The sequence below is a fragment of the Salmo salar genome, chromosome ssa14 (genome assembly GCF_905237065.1).
Source record: "Salmo salar chromosome ssa14, Ssal_v3.1, whole genome shotgun sequence".
NCBI lineage: Eukaryota > Metazoa > Chordata > Actinopteri > Salmoniformes > Salmonidae > Salmo > Salmo salar.
The window spans coordinates 73,212,147-73,237,856 of NC_059455.1; the positions used below are offsets into that span (position 1 = coordinate 73,212,147).

A 25,710-nucleotide genomic window follows, 5' to 3' on the forward strand; every position below is an offset into this window, starting at 1 on the left:
CTTAGCCAAACAAACAATAAACTATAAACAAAACACAAACCGTGACGACAGAGTTGCAACATGCACTAACTCAAAATAATCTCCCACAAACACAGGTGGGAAAAACAACTACTTAAATATGATCCCCAATTAGAGACAACGACGACCAGCTGCCTCTAATTGGGAATCATACAAAAACCCCAACATAGAAAAAAGAAACTAGAACACAACATAGAAAAAATGAACTAGATAAACCCCCCCAGTCACGCCCTGACCTACTCTACCATAGAAAATAAGAGCACTCTATGGTCAGGACGTGACAGGCAAAGGAGAAATGCTCACTAACAGGGATGTAAACAAATTTGCGCACAAAATTTGAGAGAAATAATATTTTTGTGCGTATGGAACATTTCTGGGATCTTTTACTTCAGCTCATGAAACATGGGACCAACACTTTACATTTGCACTTTTGTTTTTGTTCAGTATATTTTCAAGCATGGTGATGGCTGCATCATGTTTGGGTATGCTTGTCATCGGCAAGGACTAGGGAGGTTTTTTCGAATAAAAAGAAATGTAATACAGCTATAAGCACAGGCAAAATCCTTGAGAAAAACCTGGTTCAGTCTGCTTCCAAAAGATACTGAGAGACGAATACTCCTTTCAGCAGGACAATAACCTAAAACACAAGGCCAAATCAACACTGGAGTTGCTTACCAAGAAGACATTGAATGTTCCTGAGTGGCCTAGTTACAGTTGTGACTTAAATCAGTTGAAAATCTACGACAAGACTTGAAAATGTCTGTCTTACAATGATCAAAAATCAACTTCAGAGATTGAAGAATTTAAAGAAGAATAATGAGCAAATATTGTACAATCCAAGTGTGCAAAGCTCTTACAGACTTACCCCAAAAAACTCACAGTTGTAAGCGCCGCCAAATGTGCTTCTACAAAGGATTGACTCAGGGGTGTGAATACTGTATTTAATTTTCAATACATTTGCTAACGATTCTAAAAGCATGTTTTCACTTTGTCATTATGGGGTACTATGTGTAGATGAGTGAGCAAACAAAATTGAATTCAGACTTTAACACAACAAAATGTGGAATAAGTCAAGGGATATGAATACTTTCTGAAGGCACACTGTGGTAGTCAACCTCATCTGGCCTCCTGGCTTTTTTTTTACCATGCATTCTAAAATGTATTCAGCCTGCCTCGGTAAGAGAACAGAGACACATTTGTGTATGCCAGTGGCTATGTAATATGTATGCATAAACGTGTGTATACTGTATAAGTATTTGTGTGTGTGAGAGTGAGAGAGAGAGGGAGAGAGAGAGAGAAAGAGAGACAGAAAGAGAGAGAGAGACAGAAAAAGACCAAGAGAAAGACAGAGAGGTTTGAGAAGAGCAAGTGAACTGAAATCTTCCTTGTGTGGAGCGGTGGGAATTGGGACCAAAAAGAAAGAGGGAAAGACACCAGAGGGGAATCACATACTAAACTAATAAGATCAGAGCTAAGGAAGAATAAATTATAGATCTGTCTCTCTGTGTGTGTGTGGGGGGGGGGGGATCCATGTTCTAGGTCCTGACTTGAGGGAGTAGCAGAACTATGCACAGATTTATGGGAGGAGAGACACACAGAGACTTCACAGAGAGCTACAGCTATGTGCTGTAACATATTCGGACTCAGTCGGCCTATGTACAGGTACATGTGACTAACGGTAGAGAGAAGTGGTGTTGAGGTTGTAGAAACATTTACCCAGATACTGAACGTGATGGAAAACCAGACAGTGTGTGAATGTATGTATGTATGGTGTGGTGTGGTGTGGTGTGTGTGTGAGAGAGAGAGAGAGAGAGAGAGAGGCGAAAGAGAGCGAGAGATAAAGAGAAAGAGATATGAGAGAGAGAAAAAGAGAGGAGGGAGAGATGAGAGAGAGGAGAGATGAGAGAGCGAGAGATGAGAGAGAGAAGAAAATATAGGAGAAAGTGAGAGAGAGCGAGAGAGAGAGAGAGAGAGATTAGATTTTCTTTAAACCTTTATTTAACTAGGCAAATCAGTTAAGCACATATTCTTATTTACAAAAACGGCCTACCCCGGCCAAGCCCTAACCCACACGACACTGGGCCAACTGTGTGCCACCCTATGGGACTCCCAATCACGGTTGGTTGTGATACAGCCTGGAATCAAACCAGGTCTGAGATGCAGTGCCTTAGACCGCTGCGCCACCCAGGAGAGAGAGCGGGAGAGATGAGAGAGAGAGAGCGATAAAGAGCTAGGAGAGAGAGCGCGAGAGATGGTTTCCATGTGTTTGATGCCGTTCCATTTGCTCCATTCCAGCCATTATTATGAGCCGTCCTCCCCTCAGCAGCCTCCACTGGTGTTTACACATTAATAATTCAAATCATTATTTTAACATCAACAACTAGGAGGCATGGCTGCGCATGCCAATACATACATACAGTACACACAGAATACATAGTATTTTACCAGTTATTGATTCCAATGGCACTCACCTTGGGTGGCTATGAAGTGGTTTGATCGCTGGTACCCCTGTAAAAAAAAGAAAAAGAGATGTAGAGGAAGAAAGAAAGAGAGAGAAAGAGAGAGAGAGAGAGAGAGTTGATCATCAGAGTAGCACAGTGTAAAGACCAGTCCCTGGAGTCACTTTACAGAACCACCCCCATCCCCCTCCCTCAGTATCCTCTCTTCATTTTCATCTGGTATTGAATGACACTGTATATGTAGTGGAGCTTGCATTGTATTCATCTTCCACCTAGATATAATAGCAATTGGTTTTCATATTATAATGTTTTCATATTGTAAAAATAGGACCGATAACAGGTAGCTACAGGACAATTCTCTACAACGGCCATAATTGTCTAGAGAGAGTGACCGTAATCTTCTCAATGGGCAGCTTCCTACCAATTAGCTTCTTTGTTCAGGCAGCATTTTACCATTATCTGTTCAGGTATAGAGCAATAATAAACTACAAAAGGTAAATTATAATAATTTCAGCTTTCATCTGACACTGTCTGAGGCAAAGCGGTCATTTCCAGCAGCGAGAGCGAGCTCCATTTCAGTCTCTGTCTCTCGATGCGTGCCACTGACACTACTTTGCATGCAGCGGGAATGGGAGTTCGTTCAAAAGCAGTGACAGATCTGTGACTCCAGGAGCAATTTCAGCCGATTGACACTGACTGATCTGCCGTTGTCTGTTCTCCTGGGGGATGCATTAGTGCTGCTATGATCCAGCCTGGACACTGTTAGATGGGATGGCTATTCATGGTCTCACTCTCTCTCTGTGTGGAGAATGTAAAGCAAGACAAATCCGCCAGCCCTGGGCATGATCCCATCATCGCGCCTGGCTGTAAGGGAATACACACACCCACACCCACACACACACACACACACACACACACACACACACACACACATTCCACAAGTGCCATGCCACACAAAGAGGAGAGGAGGGGAGATGGATAACCGTTTGTGTCTATGTGTGTGTGTGTGTGTGTGCTTCCTGTCTGTCACCTAGGCAACCACCACCTTCCACCTACAGCGAGCAGACAGCATCACATAAAGTAGTGTGAAATTCAAAATGGATGAAAAAGAACTGAATAAAAATATACTTTTATCTCATGCTCCCCACCACACATAAACCATGATAAAATCCATCACAGCGCCACAACATGATGGGACAGAAAGCAAGTTGCCACAAGAAGAAAGCCAAGACAAAGTTAGAAGTTGGCAATCTCCCACTTTACATTTTCTCTTCTTCCACAGCAAGTTGGACCCCCTTCAAACCTATCTAGTTGACCCAGATAGATAGCCCACTATGCAGTCGAAGATTAGCCAAAACACTATATGAAAATCTATGCGCGAGAAACATCCAACAGAATGTGATTCAGGGGCAGAAAACAGGTTGAAAACAGACCTGAGTCTTACATGTAATGTTCAGGGTGTGGCAGTGCGTGTGACGGTAATAGGGCAGTGTGATGATAATAGGGCACTGTGATGGTGATAGGGTAGGGCAGTGTGATGGTAATAGAGCTGTGTGATGGTAATAGTGCAGTGTGATGGTAGTAGCGCAGTGTAACGGTAATAGGTCAGAGTGATGGTAATAGGGCAGTGTGATGGTAATAGGGCTGTGTGATGGTAATAGGGCTGTGTGATGGTAATAGTGCAGTGTGATGGTAATAGGGCAGTGTGATGGTAGTAGCGCAGTGTAACGGTAATAGGTCAGAGTGATGGTAATAGGGCAGTGTGATGGTAATAGGGCTGTGTGAAGGTAATAGGGCAGTGTGATGGTAATAGGGCAGTGTGATGGTAGTAGCGCAGTGTGGTGGTAATAGGGCAGTGTGATGTAATAGGGCAGTGTGATGGTAGTAGCGCAGTGTGATGGTAGTAGCGCAGTGTGATGGTAGTAGAACAGTGTGATGGTAGTAGAGCAGTGTGATGGTAATAGGGCAGTGTAATGAAAATAGGGCAGTGTGATGGTAGTAGCGCAGTGTGATGGTAATGGCGCAGTGTGATGGTATGGAGGCGGTGTGATGGTAATAGGGCGGTGTGATGGTAATAGGGCAGTGTGATTGTAGTAGGGCAGTGTGATGCTAGTAGCGCAGTGTGATGGTAATAGGGCAGTGTGATGGTAATAGGGCAGTGTGATGGTAATAGGGCAGTGTGATGGTAATAGGGCAGTGTGATGGTAATAGGGCAGTGTGATGGTAATAGGGCAGTCTGATGGTAATATGGCAGTGTGATGCTTGTAGCGCAGTGTGATGGTAATAGGGCAGTGTGATGGTAATAGGGCAGTGTGATTGTAGTAGCGCAGTGTGATGGTAATAAGGCAGTGTGATGGTATTTTGTTTTTTTATTTCACCTTTATTTAACCAGGTAGGCCAGTTGAGAACAAGTTCTCATTTACAACTGTGACCTGGCCAAGATAAAGCAAAGCAGTGCGACACAAAGAACAACACAGAGTTACACATGGGATAAACAAGTGTACAGTCAATAACACAATAGATTAAAAAAATAAAGTCTATATACAGTGTGTGCAAATGGTGTGAGGGGGTAAGGCAATAAATAGGCCATAGTAGTGAAGTAATTACAATTTAGCAAATGAACACTGGAGTGATAGATGAGCAGATGGTGATGTGCAAGTAGAAATACTGGTGTGCAAAAGAGCAGAAAAGTAAATAAAAACAATATGGGGATGAGGTAGGTAGATTGGGTGGGCTATTAACAGATGGGCTATGTACTGCTGCAGCGATCGGTTAGCTGCTCAGACAGCTGATGTTTAAAGTTAGTAAGGGAAATATAAGTCTCCAGCTACAGTGATTTTTGCAATTCGTTCCAGTCATTGGCAGCAGAGAACTGGAAGGAAAGGCGGCCAAAGTAGGTGTTGGCTTTGGGGGTGACCAGTGAGATATACCTGATGGACTGCGTGCTACGGGTGGGTGTTGTTATCGTGACCAGTGAGCTGAGATAAGGCTGAGCTTTACCTAGCAAAGACTTATAGATGACCTGGAGCCAGTGGGTCTGGCAACGAATATGTAGCGAGGGCCAACCGACTAGAGCAGACAGGTCGCAGTGATGGGTGGTATAAAGGGCTTTGGTGACAAAACAGATGGCACTGTGATAGACTGCATCCAATTTGCTGAGTAGATTATTGGAAGCCATTTTGTAAATTACATTTGACTTTTTTTTGACATCGCCAAAGTCGAGGATCGGTAGGATAGTCAGTTTTACAAGGGTATGTTTGGCGGCGTGAGTGAAGGAGGCTTTGTTGCGAAATAGGAAACCGATTCTAGATTTCATTTTGGATTGGAGATGTTTAATATGAGTGTGGAAGGAGAGTTTGCAGTCTAGCCAGACACCTAGGTATTTGTAGTTGTCCACATATTCTAAGTCAGAACCGTCCAGAGTAGTGATGCTAGTCGGGCGGGCAGTTGCGGGCAGTGAACGGTTGAAGAGCATGCATTTGGTTTTACTAGCGTTTAAGAGCAGTTGGGGGCCATGGAAAGAGAGTTGTGTGGCATTGAAGCTTGTATGGAGGTTAGTTAACATAGTGTCCAAAGAAGGGCCAGAGGTATACAGAATGGTGTTGTCTGCCTAGAGGTGGATCAGAGAATCACCAGCAGCAAGAGCAGGCAGTGTGATGTAATAGGGCAGTGTGATGTAATAGGGCAGTGTGATGTAATAGGGCAGTGTGATGGTAGTAGGGTAGTGTAATGGTAATAGGGGAGTGTGATGGTAGTAGCGCAGTGTGATGGTAATAGGGCAGTGTGATGTAATAGGGCAGTGTGATGGTAGTAGGGCAGTGTGATGTAATAGGGGAGTGTGATGGTAGTAGCGCAGTGTGATGGTAATAGGGCAGTGTGATGTAATAGGGCAGTGTGATGGTAGTAGGGTAGTGTAATGGTAATAGGGGAGTGTGATGGTAGTAGCGCAGTGTGATGGTAATAGGGCAGTGTGATGTAATAGGGCAGTGTGATGGTAGTAGGGTAGTGTAATGGTAATAGGGGAGTGTGATGGTAGTAGCGCAGTGCGATGGTAATAAGGCAGTGTGATGGTAATAGGGCATTGTGATGGTAATAGGGCATTGTGATGGTAATAGGGCAGTGTGATGGTAGTAGCGCAGTGTGATGGTAATAGGGCAGTGTGATGGTAATAGGGCAGTGTGATGGTAATAGGGCAGTGGGATGGTAATAGCGCAGTGTGATGGTAATAGCGCATTGTGATGGTAATAGGGACAGTGTGATGGTTGTAGGGCAGTGGGATGGTAATAGGGCAGTGGGATGGTAATAGGGCATTGTGATGGTAATAGGGCATGTGTGATGGTAATAGGACAGTGTGATGGTAGTAGCGCAGTGGGATGGTAATAGGGCAGTGTGATGGTAATAGGGCAGTGTGATGGTAATAGGGCATTGTGATGGTAATAGGGCAGTGTGATGGTAATAGCGCAGTGTGATGGTAATAGCGCATTGTGATGGTAATAGGACAATGTGATGGTTGTAGGGCAGTGGGATGGTAATAGGGCAGTGGGATGGTAATAGGGCAGTGTGATGGTAATAGGGCATTGTGATGGTAATAGGGCAGTGTGATGGTAATAGGGCAGTGGGATGGTAATAGGGCAGTGTGATGGTAATAGGGCAGTGTGATGGCAATAGGGCAGTGTGATGGCAATAAGGCAGTGTGATGGTAATAGGGCAGTGTGATGGTAATAGGGTACCATTTAGGAAGCAACATTAGACTGTTCTGCACCCATTGGTTCCTTTGTGCCATTTCTGATGGGGGGCAGGTGTCATATGTAATATAAAGCTCTAACTGCTGGTTCTGTCTATTGGGACAGACTTGCCTGCAGTTAGACACGCTTTGTGTCATCTCTGCTGTGACGGTGGACAGACAGACCTAATACAAATCCTTAAATCTAGGTGAGTCTAGTCTGGCTGCAGATGAGAGAGAGTGAAGTGGTGTAGCAGAGCAGGTTTGGCTAAATTAAACTCTGGGGAGCAGCTGGTGCCTGGGACTGGGAGGGTCAGAGATGGAGAGATTAGAAAGTAATGGAGCGATGGAAAGGTGGAAGGAAGTAAGGGGGTAAGCAGAGGGCACAGGGTGACTGGGTAGAGAGATAGGTAAGAAAGAGAAGTCGTAGTACTTACTTCCCTGTTTATCCGGATCTAAGAAGCCCCAAAGGTTGAGAAAATATGGAAGGAGAAAGAGAAAAAGAAGGAAGGAAGCAAGGAAAAAATAAGCTAATTATTATGATTAAAGAACAGGGGAATAGGAGAGAACTCGGAGGTTAGAGAGAGCGAGAGAGACAGAGAGAAAAAAGAGAAAGAGTGGGAGAGAGAGAGAGATTGTTTCACACTACCAGTGGAGAATCAATGTGTAAACCCTCACGCCTCACACTTGTTGCCATGGCAAAGAGGTAGAAACCCAAGCTTTTTCTTCAACTTCCTGTTGTGCGGAGTGGTCACGGAACAGTAAGTGAACCAAACATGCTACACTTTTACTACAACACAACCCTCCTCCTATCTAGTCAAACCCAAGCCCCACCATCCATGAAAACAGTTAGGTTAACCCAAATCAGAGACAGGGTGCTGCTTTTCCATTGAACCTGTCTGAAGAACTGCAGAACGGCAGTGGACCCTTAATTCCACCCCTCATCTCACCATTCACCCCCATTCATCCCCTTCTCCTCCTCACATTAATCATTTAGTATGGCGCCTGGGGGCAGGTTAGACTAGCGGGAAGGCTAGTCAGGGGTCCTGCCACGATATGCAGGCAGCGGTGTAGACAGCCCTAACATTGATGCAGGCCCATATGCTAATGACACCTTCAAATAGAACAAGAGGGGGTGAATGGAGCATGAAACCAGAGCCCATACAAAGGGCAAGAGGGGGTGAATGGAGCATGGAACCAGAGCCCATACAAAGGGCAAGAGGGGGTGAATGGAGCATGAAACCAGAGCCCATACAAAGGGCAAGAGGGGGTGAATGGAGCATGGAACCAGAGCCCATACAAAGGGCAAGAGGGGGTGAACGGAGCATGGAACCAGAGCCCATACAAAGGGCAAGAGGGGGTGAATGGAGCATGAAACCAGAGCCCTTACAAAGGGCAAGAGGGGGTGAATGGAGCATGAAACCAGAGCCCTTATACTCTCCATGAGCTCTAACACTAAAACCTTCCCCTTCACCTCAACCTCAACCTACTGAGTCAGTGCTCATTTTACCTTTTTATTTTCTATCAATTTTACCTTTTCATTTGACTTTTTCTTTTCTATCCATTTTAGCTTCTCTTTTCTACTTATTTCTTTCTCTTAAATCTTCTTTTGTTAACACAATGGTGAAACAATTAATCAATGAGGGAGACGAACGCAGTAGAACGCTGTACACTATTTCCTGCTCTGATTGGGCACTTCACTGAACAGGCTGTGTTCAACAAAGATAAATAATTGCTAAAAGAGGTTTTTGAGAATGCCACCTTTACCTGACCTGCGTGCATATTCAGCGATGCCTCCGCATATGCACACGCACGCACAAGCACACGCACACACACACACACTCACTCACTCACTCACTCACTCACTCACTCACTCACTCACTCACTCACTCACTCACTCACTCACTCACTCACTCACTCACTCACTCACTCACTCACTCACTCACTCACTCACTCACTCACTCACTCACTCACTCACTCACTCACACTCATTCACTGCTTGGACCTAGCTCAAGCACACAAACTGGATATTGCTCCAACACTAGCTACATTACTAGCTGTACAGCTTTGACACAGAGCTGGAAGAGATAGTATCTGGGATGAGGTATGAACTGGTACTGGGCTTGGTTTCCTGAATGAGAGTCACTGGAGCTGAACAGGTGAGATCCCAACTAACTGATCACCAGATTAACAGGATCAGACATTTGATATCATCAGACAGACAGAGAGAGACGCAGCTCGGAGTCGACTTAGGAGAGCTTTTGGACGAGTCGTCAGCTGTCACAGAGGACAAAGAAACTCCTAGCTTATAGGATCTTATAGGATCTTATGGAAACTTCTGGTGTTGCTGACATAATATCTACCTCAAATCCCGTATCCATTCCGGTACCCCCAGCGATAAAGAGACAGGACAATGCCATGACGAGGGGACAATCCTCTTTAAATGGATATCCTCGCTGTCACATTCTTAGACACTGTGTACTGGCCAGCCAACTGAGGCCAGCCAAAGAGAGGGTTGTTGGGAGAGACTACCTGTAAACACACAGTACAGTAGGAGTCTCTCACTTCTCCTGCACTGGGCCATACACACAACACAACTCCCCCAGGGAGATACAGATACAGGACAATACTCTCATCAGATTCTAGATGTCACATCCTCACACACTTTTGACTGGAGTTCCTATAGACTGGACATCCTCAGATACTGTGCACTAGCCTGCCAGCTGTGGCCAGCCTACAAACTGCTGCCGGGATAGACTACATTACCTAAGAGTCTCTCCTTCCTGTGGCCAGCCTTCAGACATCTGCTGGGAGAGACTACATTAATCCTTCCTTTAGCACTTCTCTAGCACTGGGCCAGACACACAGCTCTCACGGGAGGGATCGGGAATTAACAATACAAAGTTAGCATTACAATAGCAGGCAGTGTTCCGCATGAGGCATGAGACTCATCTCTGCAGCACTTGTTGTCACACAGCTATCACATTGCAATAGAGTAAAGCCAACTTTCGTACACATGCACAGATGCTGTGTGGATGCTCACAAGTGGAGCCTCTTACATCGTAAGTCACTCTGCAATATCTTTGGTTCCTACAGCTGATCGTACGGCTGAGTCTCAGTTTAAGGAGCAACTGTGGGCAGAGACAGTACAGACTGGAGGTGGGGGGGGCAGGAGAGAGGGAGAGAGAGCAGGAGAGATGGAGAGACAGAGAGGGTAACTTACGTCTATGTAGTTGGCATTGACATAGTCAGAGTTGGGGTCTGCTAGGAGGGAGTGCAGCTTGACTCGATGACGATCATCTACAGGGGAGAGGGACTTTTATGTCAGCTTTATTTAACCAGGAAGTCAGGTTCAACAAAACAAAACTTTTTTTTAAAGTAGTGGTTGTTAATAGCAACTGACTTAAGGAGAGGTTATAATTAATACACTAATTGTAAACACATTTAAGTTCCAGTAGCTTTCCTGTAAATGCTCTTCCATACATGGCATACCACTCCATTCTAGAGCGAGGGTCTGAACACTACTTACGCCCCAGCAAACTGTCATGTCTCCCTTTAGTCTTGTCCTTCTTCTTGGTGACATCCCATCCATCAAAGAAGCTCTGAGAAGAGATGGAACAAGTGTTCACAAAGACAGTGAGATATCGTTAGCATACAGGCGATATTCTGTGTCATCATCAGATTTAAACAACACAGTGAAATACTTAGCTTGGTTACTGGAGTGTTAAATACTGCTACAACACAAGGGACACACAGTGTGTCATCAGAATAACGTCTCCTTAGCTTTGTTACCTCATTTAGACTGTCACCCTGAGGTTCTCTTATTAACTTCACCATCATATTCACTGCTCTTATTTCTGATAGGTGTGACATATCTATAAGAGCATGGTGAGGAGAAGAAGAGGCTGAGAGACGACACCCGGCTATGAAGGATGGATGTGGCCTTGAGGGGGAGAGGAGAGGAGATGAGAGAGGAGAGCATCCAAGAGACGAGCGGAGGAGTAGAGGAAGAAAATGGGGAGGACAGGAAAAGAAGGGGATGAGAAGAGGAGAGGAGGTAGATAGGCAAGCTTGAGTCCCTCTCATTCCATATGCATGGAGAGCAGGCCTGCCTGCAATCCAAGTGCTTCATAATACCTTGGTATCAAAGCACGACATTTGTGATAGATGTTTATGGCACAATATACACAATCTGGCAGAACAGCGAGATACAATCTACTGAATCTAAATCAACTTTATGAGAGAGAGTAGAGACTAGAGAGTAGGGAGAGAGCGAGAGAGAGAATGAGTGACTGAGTGAGTGTGACAGACATGTTTGCAAAGGAACACAGTGATTTCCACAACACATGGAGTAGCCAAACTCTATTTTGGTGTCCAATGGTACATTCTAATGCTGTATTGTAATTTCAAATAGCAGCTATCACAATCATAACACTGCTTTTTTTTAATCACACTTTTACAGTGTTAGTTTCAACAGCTGTTGTACAATATGATATGAAACACAGGAACATTTTCATTTTGACTGCACCGGGCTTTTAAAGAACCCTGTAAGATTCTGTCGACTTCCATGAGCTTCAAGCTTCCTTTTAACCCCCTAGAGTCAATTGACGCACCGGTGCGTCAATCTAAGTACAGTAACATAATACAACAATTCCCATCAAAATCCATCAGTTTAATCTAGAGATATCTGGGTTTTTGCATTAGATGTGTCTCAATCTACCGCATCCGCCATGAAAGGTGGCAGAGTTGGAGCAGTGTTTGTCAGACCATGAGACATCTCGAAAACCTGTCTTCTCACGATAACGTCTGTAGCGTCTGAACGGTTGGACCTATGATTCTAAGCTGACATATGACATTGTTTTAAAATGGTCATACTATGGATCATTTAGCCATTTGATTTTGAATTTTAGGACCCCTTTAGGTATTAAAAAATATATTTACAAAATGATTTGAGAAAATGTTGAATTTGGCCTTTACAACGATAGCCCAGAGAAACGCATTGAATAACACATTCATAAATGGCAAAAAAAGACAGTCAAATGTATCATAAGAAACCAAGTTTTGAAGTGTTTGTCCGGTCTCAATCTACCGCATCCGCTGATATTGCACTTCTGCATCTGCGGTGAAAGGTGGCAGAGTTGGAGCGGTGTTTGTCAGACCATGAGACATCCCGAAAATCGGTCTTCTCACAAAAACGTCTGTAGCATCTGAACGGTTTGACCTATGTAAAGGGGAGGCTCTCACGAACACGATGGTGGTCTCTGTTTTTCTCTACGACCCCCACAAGTGTCAGGGGACTTGTCTGAAGAAGATACAGTCAATGTGCCAACTTCTGTTTGTAGCGTCCGAACCATTTGGGCTACAATCTAATGTGAACCCACTGTGGAAAGGGGAGATTCTCATGAATATATTTTGCTCTACGTCCCTCAAAATTGTCATAGGACTCTTCTGAATGTAACCGGTACCGTTTTTTTTTATTAATGGAAGGATGAAGATCGTCTTGTTCCTGCCCAAAAAAGGGGTTAAATACAGTATGTGTAAAACAGAACAATATACACTGCTCAAAAAAATAAAGGGAACACTAAACTAACACATCCTAGATCTGAATGAATGAAATAATCTTATTAAATACTTTTTTCTTTACATAGTTGAATGTGCTGACAACAAAATCACACAAAAATAATCAATGGAAATCCAATTTATCAACCCATGGAGGTCTGGACTTGTAGCCACACTACAGGCTGATCCAACTTTGATGTAATGTCCTTAAAACAAGTAAAAATGAGGCTCAGTAGTGTGTGTGGCCTCCACGTGCCTGTATGACCTCCCTACAACGCCTGGGCATGCTCCTGATGAGGTGGCGGATGGTCTCCTGAGGGATCTCCTCCCAGACCTGGACTAAAGCATCCGCCAACTCCTGGATGTGCTCAATTGGATTCAGGTCTGGGGATGGGCGGGCCAGTCCATAGCATCAATGCCTTCCTCTTGCAGGAACTGCTGACACACTCCAGCCACATGAGGTCTAGCATTGTCATGCATTAGGAGAAACCCAGGGCCAACCGCACCAGCATATGGTCTCACAAGGGGTCTGAGGATCTCATCTCGGTACCTAATGGCAGTCAGGCTACCTCTGGCGAGCACATGGAGGGCTGTGCGGCCCCCCAAAGAAATGCCACCCCACACCATGACTGACCCACCGCCAAACCAGTCATGCTGGAGGATGTTGCAGGCAGCAGAACGTTCTCCACGGCGTCTCCAGACTCTGTCACGTCTGTCACATGTGCTCAGGGGGAACCTGCTTTCATCTGTGAAGAGCACAGGGTGCCAGTGGCGAATTTGCCAATCTTGGTGTTCTCTGGCAAATGCCAAACGTCCTGCACGGTGTTGGGCTGTAAGCACAACCCCCACCAGTGGACGTCGGGCCCTCATACCACCCTCATGGAGTCTGTTTCTGACCGTTTGAGCAGACACATGCACATTTGTGGCCTGCTGGAGGTCATTTTGCAGGGCTCTGGCAGTGCTCCTCCTGCTCCTCCTTGCACAAAGGCGGAGGTAGCGGTCCTGCTGCTGGGTTGTTGCCCTCCTACGGCCTCCTCCACGTCTCCTGATGTACTGGCCTGTCTCCTGGTAGCGCCTCCATGCTCTGGACACTACGCTGACAGACACAGCAAACCTTCTTGCCACAGCTCGCATTGATGTGCCATCCTGGATGAGCTGCACTACCTGAGCCACTTGTGTGGGTTGTAGACTCCGTCTCATGCTACCACTAGAGTGAATGCACCGCCAGCATTCAAAAGTGACCAAAACATCAGCCAGGAAGCATAGGAACTGAGTAGTGGCCTGTGGTCACCACCAGCAGAACCACTCCTTTATTGGGGGTGTCTTGCTAATTGCCGATTATTTCCACCTGTTGTCTATTCCATTTGCACAACAGCATGTAAAATGTATTGTCAATCAGTGTTGCTTCCAAAGTGGACAGTTTGATTTCACAGAAGTGTGATTGACTTGGAGTTACATTGTGTTGTTTAAGTGTTCCCTTTATTTTTTTGAGCAGTGTATTTCCTGAGATTTCGTATATCTACCAGATATAGGACTAATATTGCAAAACCTTGTTTCTTATGATAAATATTTTGACTGTCCTTTTTGCCATTTATGAATGTGTTATTCAATGGGTTTCTCTGGGCTATAGAGGTAAAGGCCAAATTCAAAATTGTATCAAATCATTGTTAAAATATATTTTTGGATACCTTATTAAACTGGTTACTACTCTTGCCCAGAAACGAGAATATGCATATTATTAGTAGATCTGGATAGAAAACACTCTAAAACTGTTTGAATGGTGTCTGTGAGTATAACAGAACTCATATGGCAGGCAAAAACCTGAGAAGATTCCAAGCAGGAAGTGGCCTGTCTGAGAATTTGTAGTTCTTCTTTTGATTCTCTATCAAAACTACAGTATCTGTGGGGTTACGTAGCACTTTCTAAGGCTTCCATTGGCTCTCTAAAGCCTTCAGAAAGCGGATTGAGGCGTCTTCTGTCTCTGGGCAGAGTATAGTAGCTCAGTTTGTCAGTGGTCTGCCTGGTGACAAAGAGATTGGATATGCGCTTTCACGCGACCATGCTGTTTTTCTCAACCCAATTGAGATGGTTTGGAATGAGTTTTTTACTGGTCCTGGGCCAGCGTTAATGTCGGACCCTGCACACAAAATAAAATAAATGAATGTGCCTGAAAACAATAGGCTAGGTGGATTTCAACTCATCATTGCCACATTATATGGGACGTGCAAATTCATGCTCTCTCCTGCAGTGTAAAGAAATTTGACTGCAACAACAGTGCACACAACACCCACGCACCCAGGTTCCAAGAGACGGGACAGCAATATTTCCCAGTCGTCACTCACTTTGTGACTGACAGGCGCTTGTCCTATCAATAGATCGCTAAAAGATGCATATAGTTCATTCTAGTGGGAGAGGGCTTGGCAGACATTTTTCTGGCTAGCGAATTGAAAAGTACCATTGTTAATTTAAGTGGAAAAAGTATTAGGCTGAAATGAGTCTAATCAGGTGTATGGCCGACAGCCGGCACTAGTGGAAAACACTTTACAATGGCGGCGGTAGCGTCCATGTTGTGGCACGTTCACGCGTACCAACGCTAAGTCAGGCTTATCTCCTGGCTGCGTCACCAGGCACATCCAGGCGCTACAAACCCGGCTCACTAAGACCCTCATCAGCTCCGGCCCAATCGCAGCGTGGGGCGGCCGTCCACCTACAGCGCAGGGACAGGGGCAGCATGCTGATCAGAGGATTACACCTGCACCGCGCTCCTACACAGGTAATACCATACCTAATCCTGTTTAGAGAAGACATGATGCCTCTCTCATTCTTCTTCTCTCTCTCCTTCCCTCTTTCCTTTTCACTTTCCTTCTCACTCTCCTTATAGCAGAGCCTGACTAACATTGAACCAGCCCATAGACAGACTTTTTTGCACGCTTATATCATGCATCAGGGTCTCAGCTGCTGATTGTCAGAAGGAAATTCTCTTTGTTTCAATCAATGTTCTTTATCTCCCTTGAAGCCCCGAAGCTGAACCTAGCAGGCATAGCTGGTTGAAATGATGTCAACTGGTTCTAATCCAGTGATGTATATAAATCATTGTTGTAATCTGGTTTGTAATGACATCCTTTCAACCAGTTTTGCCTGCTGGGCAGAAGCCCTGAGGAAGATTGGATCTAACCTGACAGTCTAACCAGTTGGTTGTAATCTGGTTATGGCTATCTGACTTCAGCCTTGTTCTATCTGAGCCAGTCTAGAAGCCCTGTAGTGCCATTTATAAACTCCCACTGTCCTTTGCGGCATGCCTGATCAATGGCCGCCTCAGCAGCCCAGTGGGAAATAAGGGTTATGAAGTCCTACAGCCATTCTCACACTGATACATACATCACACGCACACGCACACACACACACACCAGTCTCCCACTGATCTTTCCTTCATCTCCTTTATTTCTCCAGGCGACAGACGGGAGCGACTGAGGGAGCAAGACGGGAGGAGAGGAAAAGCGAGTGAAAAAGCAACCATGGTATTGATTTCAGAAGGGGGAATTTGTTGGGCCCTCAGGGGGTGGGATTACTGAATCGAAAAGCACATCTGGAATCCTGGAGGTTTGGATTCAGGTACAAATACAAGCTAAATGCTACTGGGTGAATAGAGGGATTTTGAAGTAAATCACAAAGAGAACAATATATTTATTTTTTTGAAAGCCATTTAATGAATATACTCTTGGTAATAATACAAATAGATCTGAAAGAGATATGAGAAGAATGAAATAGCTTTACATTGAGAGATGTTATAAAACAGCCACTATAGGTATATATTGAATGCTGCTTATTAAAATAAGCCTCCAGCAGCAGCCTACTGAACACACAAGCCATTGGACTCAGAGATGAGAAATTACATTAAAATGCCTTCTGTCTCCAAAATTACATCATTGAATCCCAATGGATGCTACAACATCTTCATTCTTTACTCTCTCTCTCTCCCCCCTTCCCAGACCCCTCCCTCCCTCCTCTTACCTCATACTCCTGTTTGAAGCCATATCCCTCTCCAGTCTTCATCTGGTTGATGTGTTGGAGGAGGTCTGCCACCCTGACCGCGGGGTGAAGTTGACCCGTGTGGTACGGAGAGCTCTTCCTACGACAGTGGCGTCGAGGGGAACCACCCAACAAGCTGCTGGACTCGTTCACTGAACTCCTCTGTTCGTCTAGAGGAGACATACACATGCATTAACACGGCATGCACGCAAGACACACACACACAAAGATGGATACCCAGACATATACACAAAGACGGACACAAACGTACATACACACGTGTTAACCATTACACAAAATAACATATGTTATATAAGTGCCAGTATATGCTATTCTATTCAAGTGTGTGGCTCAGTGAATGACTGAAGGTCAACCTCCAACTGCTCAACACAACACCCACTAAACTGAGACTCTGCTCTGTCCGTCAGGAAGCTCAAGAAAAAGCATGTATCTCTATGGAGACATATTGTATGTATGTATTGACTGGCAAGACAGAATATTTAAATCGTTAGAAACGAGACAGACAGACAGACAGACAGACAGACAGACAGACAGACAGACAGACAGACAGACAGACAGACAGACAGACAGACAGACAGACAGACAGACAGACAGACAGACAGACAGACAGACAGACAGACAGAGAGAGAGAGAGAGAGAGAGAGAGAGAGAGAGAGAGAGAAGGACGACGGATATTCACAGAGAAGTAAACACAACTAGAAAGTCTGAAAAACTGAAGATGGTACTTTATCTTAGCAGTTTGTGTATACAGGGCACAGAGGGAACAGGCTGTAGCCCAGAGAGTGTACTTGAAAGTGTGTATATACTAGGTGGCACAGAGTCTACACAATAGTGTACTTGATGCCCTTCCAGACTCCCTCTGCCTACCCAAGGACGTCAGAGGACAAAAATCAGTTAACCACCTAACCGAGGAACTCAATTTAACCTTGCGCAATACCCTAGATGCAGTTGCACCCCTAAAAACTAAAAACATTTGTCATAAGAAACTAGCTCCCTGGTATACAGAAAATACACGAGCTCTGAAGCAAGCTTCCAGAAAATTGGAACGGAAATGGCGCCACACCAAACTGGAAGTCTTCCGACTAGCTTGGAAAGACAGTACCGTGCGTATCGAAGAGCCCTCACTGCTGCTCGATCATCCTATTTTTCCAACTTAATTGAGGAAAATAAGAACAATCCGAAATTTATTTTTGATACTGTCGCAAAGTTAACTAAAAAGCAGCATTCCCCAAGAGAGGATGGCTCTCACTTCAGCAGTAATGAATTAATGAACTTCTTTGAGGAAAAGATCATGATCATTAGAAAGCAAATTACGGACTCCTCTTTAAATCTGCGTATTCCTCCAAAGCTCCGTTGTCCTGAGTCTGCACAACCCTGCCAGGACCTAGGATCAAGGGAGACACTAAAGTGTTTTAGTACTATATCTCTTGACACAATGATGAAAATAATCATGGCCTCTAAACCTTCAAGCTGCATACGGGACCCTATTCCAACTAAACTACTGAAAGAGCTGCTTTCTGTGCTTGGCCCTCCTATGCTGAACATAATAAACGGCTGTCACGTGTTTCTTCATCTTACGATGATATAGAGAAATCGTCGTCTGAGAACGTGGACCAATACGCAGTAGAGTTGGTGCTCATCATCTTAATTTATTAAATAACGTTGAACACGAGAAAACGAATGACAGTTTTGCAGGCTATACTAACGCAGTGCAAAAACAATCTCCCACAAAAGACAAACACAAACACACCCTCATATATGGGACTCTCAATCAAAGGCAAATAGACAACACCTGCCTTCAATTGAGAGTCCCAACCCCAATGAACCCAAACATAGAAACAGACACACTAGACTCAACATAGAATACATGAAAATCAAACAGTGCCTAAAAACCCCGGAATACCTAAATCAACTGCCCTACAACAAACACACCACCCCTAACCACATAAAACAAATAACCTCTGCCACGTCCTGACCAAACTACAATACCAATTAACCCTTAGACTGGCCAGGACGTGACAGTACCCCCCCTTAAGGTGCTAACCCCGGAAGCACCTTAAGAAAAACAACAACCCCAAACAACAACAACAACAAAAAATAAATCCCCCTACTAAAGGGAGGGAAGGGAGGGTGGCTGCCGTCAACGACGGCACTGTGCTACACCCCCCCTCCCCAACCCACCTATATCTGGAGGTGGCTCCGGTTCTGGCCGTTCCAGGCAGTCGGTCCACTCTGGCAGACCCGGGGGACAGTCGGGCCACTCTGGTAGACCCGGGGGGCAGTCGGGCCACTCTGGCAGACCCGGGGGGCAGTCGGGCCACTCTGGCAGACCCGGGGGGCAGTCGGGCCACTCTGGCAGACCCGGGGGGCAGTCGGGCCACTCTGGCAGACCCGGGGGGCAGTCGGGCCACTCTGGCAGACCCGGGCAGTCTGGCCACTCTGGCAGTTCCGGGCAGTCTGGCCACTCTGGCGGCTTCTGACTAGCGGGCGGCTCTGGCGGCTCCTGACTGGCGGGCGGCTCTGGCGGCTTCTGACTGGCGGGCAGCTCTGGCGACTGTTGACTGGCGGGCAGCTCTGGCGACTGTTGACTGGCGGGCAACTCTGGTGACTGTTGACTGGCGGGCAACTCTGGTGACTGTTGACTGGCGGGCAGCTCTAGTGACTGTTGACTGGCGGGCAGCTCTGGTGACTGTTGACTGGCAGGCAGCTCTGGTGACTGTTGACTGGCGGGCCGACGCACTGTCAGCCTGGTGCGTGGTGCTGGTACTGGGGTCATCAGCCTGAGAACACGCACCTCCAGGCTAGTGCGGGGAGCGGGAACAGGACGAGTCTTACTGGACTGACGCACCTCTGGGTCCGCACGAGAGGCAGGAACCGGAAAGACTGGGCCATGGAGGCGCGCAGATGGCCGTGATCGCATCGCCTGCACAGCCCGTCCTGGCTGGATGAGACTAGTAGCCCTGCATGAGTGGGGTGCTGGTGCAGGGCGGACTGGGCTGTGCGTGCATATAGGCGAGATATTGCGCACCTCCGCGAAACACGGCGCTCTCCACCTCCTACGCTCCACCATGTACTCACGGGTAGCTGGCTTATGGTTCCTCCTAGACCTAGCCAAACTACCCGTGTGCCCCGCCCCAAAAAAATATTGGGGGTGCCTCTCCGGCTTCCTCGCCATGGCTTCAAACCGCCGCCTCTCAGCCTTCGCCTCCTCGATCTCTTCCCGTGGGCGACGGTATTCCCCAGCCTGATGCCAAGGTCCAGCCCCGTCCAGAACTTCCTCCCAGGTCCATCTCTCCCGCCAGTCCAACTCGACATCCCTTTTTCTCTGCTGCTTGGTCCTTTGTTGGTGGGAGATTCTGTCACGTGTTTCTTCATCTTCCGATGATATAGAGAAATCGTCGTCTGAGAACGTGGACCAATACGCAGTAGAGTTGGTGCTCATCATCTTAATTTATTAAATAACGTTGAACACGAGAAAACAAGAAAACAACAAGAACGACGAATGACAGTTTTGCAGGCTATACTAACGCAGTGCAAAACAATCTCCCACAAAAGACAAACACAAACACACCCTCATATATGGGACTCTCAATCAAAGGCAAATAGACAACACCTGCCTTCAATTGACAGTCTCAACCCCAATGAACCCAAACATAGAAACAGACACACTAGACTCAACATAGAATACATGAAAATCAAACAGTGCCCAAAAACCCCGGAATACCTAAATCAACTGCCCTACAACAAACACACCACCCCTAACCACATAAAACAAATACCCTCTGCCACGTCCTGACCAAACTACAATACCAATTAACCCTTAGACTGGCCAGGACGTGACAACGGCTCTTTATCCACCGGATGTGTACCAAACTCACTAAAAGTGGCAGTAATAAAGCCTCTCTTGAAAAAGCCAAATCTTGACCCAGAAATTATAAAAAAACTATTGGCCTATATCTAATCTTCCATTCCTCTCAAAAAAATTTGAAAAAGCTGTTGTGCAGCAACTCACTGCCTTCCTGAAGACAAACAATGTATACGAAACGCTAAAGTCTGGTTTTAGACCCCATCATAGCACTGAGACTGCACTTGTGAAGGTGGTAAATTACCTTTTAATGACGTCAGACCGAGGCTCTGCGTCTGTCCTCGTGCTCCTAGATCTTAGTGCTGCTTTTGATACCATCGATCACCACATTCTTTTGGAGAGATTGGAAACCCAAATTGGTCTACATGGACAAGTTCTGGCCTGGTTTAGGTCTTATCTGTCGGAAAGATATCAGTTTGTCTCTGTGAATGGTTTGTCCTCTGACAAATCAACTGTAAATTTCGGTGTTCCTCAAGGTTACGTTTTAGGACCACTATTGTTTTCACTATATATTTTACCTCTTGGGGATGTCATTCGAAAACATAATGTTAAATTTCATTGCTATGCGGATGACACACAGCTGTACATTTCAATGAAACATGGTGAAGCCCCAAAATTGCCCTCGCTAGAAGCCTGTGTCTCAGACATAAGGAAGTGGATGGCTGCAAACTTTCTACTTTTAAACTCGGACAAAACAGAGATGCTTGTTCTAGGTCCCAAGAAACAAAGAGATCTTCTGTTGAATCTGACAATTCATCTGGATGGTTGTACAATCGTCTCAAATAAAACTGTGAAGGATCTCGGCGTTACTCTGGACCCTGATCTCTCGTTTGAAGAACATATCAAGACTGTTTCAAGGACAGCTTTTTTTCCATCTACGTAACATTGCAAAGATCTGAAACTTTCTGTCCAAAAATGACGCAGAAAAATTAATCCATGCCTTTGTTACGTCTAGGTTGGACTACTGCAATGCTCTACTTTCCAGCTACCTGGATAAAGCACTAAATAAACTTCAGTTAGTGCTAAATACGGCTGCTAGAATCCTGACTAGAACCAAAAAATGTGATCATATTACTCCAGTGCTAGCCTCCCTACACTGGCTTCCTGTTAAGGCAAGGGCTAATTTCAAGGTTTTACTGCTAACCTACAAAGCATTACATGGGCTTTCTCCTACCTATCTTTCCGATTTGGTCCTGCCGTACATACCTACACGTACGCTACGGTCACAAGACGCGGGCCTCCTAATTGTTCCTAAAATTTCTAAGCAAACAGCTGGAGGCAGGGCTTTCTCCTATAGAGCTCCATTTTTATGGAATAGTCTGCCTACCCATGTGAGAGACGCACTCAGTCTCAACCTTTAAGTCTTTACTGAAGACACATCTCTTCAGTAGGACCTATGATTAAGTGTAGTCTGGCCCAGGGGTGTAAAGGTGAACGGAAAGGCTGGAGCAACGAACCGCCCTTGCTGTCTCTGCCTGGCCGGTTTCCCCTCTTTCCACTGGGATTCTCTGCCTCTACCCCTATTACGGGGGCTGAGTCACTGGCTTACTGGTGTTCTTCCATGCCGTCCCTGGGAGGGGTGCGTCACTTGAGTGGGTTGAGTCACTGACGTGGTCTTCCTGTCTGGGTTGGCGCCCCCCCTTGGGCTGTGCCGTGTCGGAGATCTTTGTGGGCTATACTCAGCCTTGTCCCGGGATGGTATGTTGGTGGTTGGAGATATCCCTCCAGTGGTGTGGAGGCTGTGCTTTGGCAAAGTGGGTGGGGTTATATCCTACCTGTTTGGCCCTGTCCGGGGGTTTCATCGGATGGGGCCACAGTGTCTCCTGACCCCTCCTGTCTCAGCCTCCAGTATTTATGCTGCAGTAGTTTATGTGTCGGGGGGCTAGGGTCAGTCTGGAGTATTTCTCTTGTCTTTTCCGGTGTCCTGTGTGAATTTAAATATGCTCTCTCTAATTCTCTCTTTCTTTCTTTCTTTCTTTCTTTCTTTCTTTCTTTCTTTCTTTCTTTCTTTCTTTCTTTCTTTCTCTCTCTCGGAGGACCTGAGCCCTAGGACCATGCCTCAGGACTACCTGGCTTGATGACTCCTTGCTGTCCCCAGTTCACCTGGCCGTGCTGCTGCTCCAGTTCCAACTGTTCTGCCTGCAGCTATGGAACCCTGACCTGTTCACCGGACGTGCTACCTGTCCCAGACCTGCTGTTTTCAACTCTCTAGAGACAGCAGGAGCGGTAGAGATACTCTCAAAGATCAGCTATGAAAAAGCCAACTGACACTTACTCTTGTGTTACTAACTTGTTGCACCCTCGACAACTACTACTATGATTATTATTATTTGAACATCTAGGCCATGTGCTGTTATAATCTCCACCCGGCACAGCCAGAAGAGGACTGGCCACCCCTCATAGCCTGGTTCCTCTCTAGGTTTCTTCCTAGGTTTTGGCCTTTCTAGGGAGTTTTTCCTAGCCACCGTGCTTCTACACCTGCATTGCTTGCTGTTTGGGGTTTTAGGCTGGGTTTCCTCCACGTGCCTGTATGACCTCCCTACAACGCCTGGGCATGCTCCTGATGAGGTGGCGGATGGTCTCCTGAGGGATCTCCTCCCAGACCTGGACTAAAGCATCCGCCAACTCCTGGACAGTCTGTGGTGCAACGTGGCGTTGGTGGATGGAGCGAGACATGATGTCCCAGATGTGCTGAATTGGATTCAGGTCTGGGGAACAGGCGGGCCAGTCCATAGCATCAATGCCTTCCTCTTGCAGGAACTGCTGACACACTCCAGCCACATGAGGTCTAGCATTGTCTTGCATTAGGAGGAACCCAGGGCCAACCGCACCAGGATATGGTCTCACAAGGGGTCTGAGGATCTCATCTCGGTACCTAATGGCAGTCAGGCTACCTCTGGCGAGCACATGGAGGGCTGTGTGGCCCCCCAAAGAAATGCCACCCCACACCATGACTGACCCACTGCCAAACCGGTCATGCTGGAGGATGTTGCAGGCAGCAGAACGTTCTCCACGGCGTCTCCAGACTCTGTCACGTCTGTCACATGTGCTCAGTGTGAACCTGCTTTCATCTGTGAAGAGCACAGGGCGCCAGTGGCGAATTTGCCAATCTTGGTGTTCTCGGCAAATGCCAAACGTCCTGCACGGTGTTGGGCTGTAAGCACAACCCCCACCTGTGGACGTCGGGCCCTCATACCACCCTCAAGGAGTCTGTTTCTGACCGTTTGAGCAGACACATGCACATTTGTGGCCTGCTGGAGGTCATTTTGCAGGGCTCTGGCAGTGCTCCTCCTGCTCCTCCTTGCACAAAGCCGGAGGTAGTGGTCCTGCTGCTGGGTTGTTGCCCTCCTACGGCCTCCTCCACGTCTTCTGATGTACTGGCCTGTCTCCTGGTAGCGCCTCAATGCTCTGGACACTACGCTGACAGACACAGCAAACCTTCTTGCCACAGCTCGCATTGATGTGCCATCCTGGATGAGCTGCACTACCTGAGCCACTTGTGTGGGTTGTAGACTCCGTCTCATGCTACCACTAGAGTGAAAGCACCGCCTGCATTCAAAAGTGACCAAAACATCAGCCAGGAAGCATAGGAACTGAGAAGTGGTCTGTGGTCACCACCTGCAGAACCACTCCTTTATTGGGGGTGTCTTGCTAATTGCCTATAATTTCCACCTGTTGTCTATTCCATTTGCACAACAGCATGTGAAATGTATTGTCAATCAGTGTTGCTTCCTAAGTGGACAGTTTGATTTCACAGAAGTGTGATTGACTTGGAGTTACATTGTGTTGTTTAAGTGTTCCCTTTATTTTTTTGAGCAGTATATATATATATATATATATATTGTAATCGTTGTAGGAGGCACAGACTTAGCCTACAGAGTACTAGTTGTACTCTCTTTCTCTCTCTCTCTGTAGGAGGCACAGGGTTAGCCTATAGACTAATGTACTATTAGTTGGGCTCAGGGTGTTCTTGGTTCTTACTCCGTGTGTTGCAGGCATGGGCGTCCATGAAGGAGTTAGCTGTGCGCTCGTCCTGCTGCAAGGTGCTCTGCTCTGTCATGCTGCAGTCCAGAGAACCTAGCTTCCTGGTCTTCTCCTGACGGTACGACATGGCTGCCTTGTTCAGCGCTACCTTCTTCCTGCTGGGGAGAGGAGAAGAGAGGAGGAGGGAATATAAAAAGGAGGGAAGAATAAGAGAGAGATCGAAATAAGGAGACAGCAAGGAGATGGGGAAACGAGTGGAGGGGGAGTTGAGGTCAAGGAGAGGGAAACGAGTGGAGGGGGAGTTGAGGTCAAGGAGAGGGAAACGAGTAGAGCGGGAGTTGAGGTCAAGGAGAGGGAAACGAGTAGGGGGGGTTGAGGTCAAGGAGAGGGAAACGAGTAGAGGGGGAGTTGAGGTCAAGGAGAGGGAAACGAGTAGAGGGGGAGTTGAGGTCAAGGAGAGGGAAACGAGTAGGGGGGAGGTTGAGGTCAAGGAGAGGGAAACGAGTAGGGGGGGTTGAGGTCAAGGAGATGAGATTGGAAAGAAGGGAAAACATAAGAGATTGAGTCGAGGAGAGGGAGATAAAGGGAAGGTTTTGTGATAATAGCAGGAGGCCCAGAGAGAGCGAGAGTGTGTGAGAGAGAGGAGAGATATGAGAGGTATATAGGGGATGAGGTGGAGGAGATGCTTATCTCCTATGAGTGTCATCTTCCAGGACTACAGAGGGAAAGCAGGTGAAGATTGCGCCAGAATGAAAGGGTGGAGGGAGAGACTAGGGAGGAGTCACTTACGGGTAGTAAGAGTAAGAATAGAAGTCCCTTCTGATTAGCATGGAGAAAGGAGGAGAAGATAGATGAGGAGAGAGAGAGAGAGAAGAGAAAGAAAACAAAGAGAGGTGAAAGGAGGAGCCATGGTTAGTGAGGTGGCCTCCAGCAAGGCAAAATAAAAATGTCCATTATTAAATGTTGAAATGTAAAGGTAATTGCCAAAATAATGGAAACACTTGAGTGAATGAGGGATATAAAGTATATTGAAAGCAGGTGCTTCCACACAG

At 46.3% G+C, this 25,710-nt stretch overlaps 1 protein-coding gene and 1 long non-coding RNA gene across 11 annotated transcripts in view; one reads left to right on the top strand and one right to left on the bottom strand.

The window, feature by feature from the left end:
• The window catches only part of LOC106570261 (receptor-type tyrosine-protein phosphatase U), a 324,730-nt gene that overhangs the window by 45,188 nt on the left and 253,832 nt on the right, over nt 1-25,710 (bottom strand). For 4 of the 10 annotated variants that reach the window (XM_014142383.2, XM_014142379.2, XM_014142382.2 and 1 more), the window contains exons 16-22: nt 25,448-25,477; nt 24,656-24,816; nt 16,771-16,958; nt 10,730-10,802; nt 10,424-10,500; nt 7,638-7,655; nt 2,490-2,526 (exon numbers count right to left, since the gene is read on the bottom strand). In XM_014142383.2, the coding sequence (XP_013997858.1) occupies nt 2,490-2,526; nt 7,638-7,655; nt 10,424-10,500; nt 10,730-10,802; nt 16,771-16,958; nt 24,656-24,816; nt 25,448-25,477 (584 nt within the window). The remainder of the gene's footprint in view (nt 1-2,489; nt 2,527-7,637; nt 7,656-10,423; nt 10,501-10,729; nt 10,803-16,770; nt 16,959-24,655; nt 24,817-25,447; nt 25,478-25,710) is intronic. The other 6 variants (XM_014142384.2, XM_014142380.2, XM_014142378.2 and 3 more) reach the window with 5 other exon arrangements.
• Nucleotides 11,146-16,295, top strand: LOC123726780 (uncharacterized). The gene is made up of 3 exons (XR_006758922.1): nt 11,146-11,257; nt 15,387-15,532; nt 16,210-16,295. It is a non-coding gene; the product is annotated as an uncharacterized lncRNA (long non-coding RNA).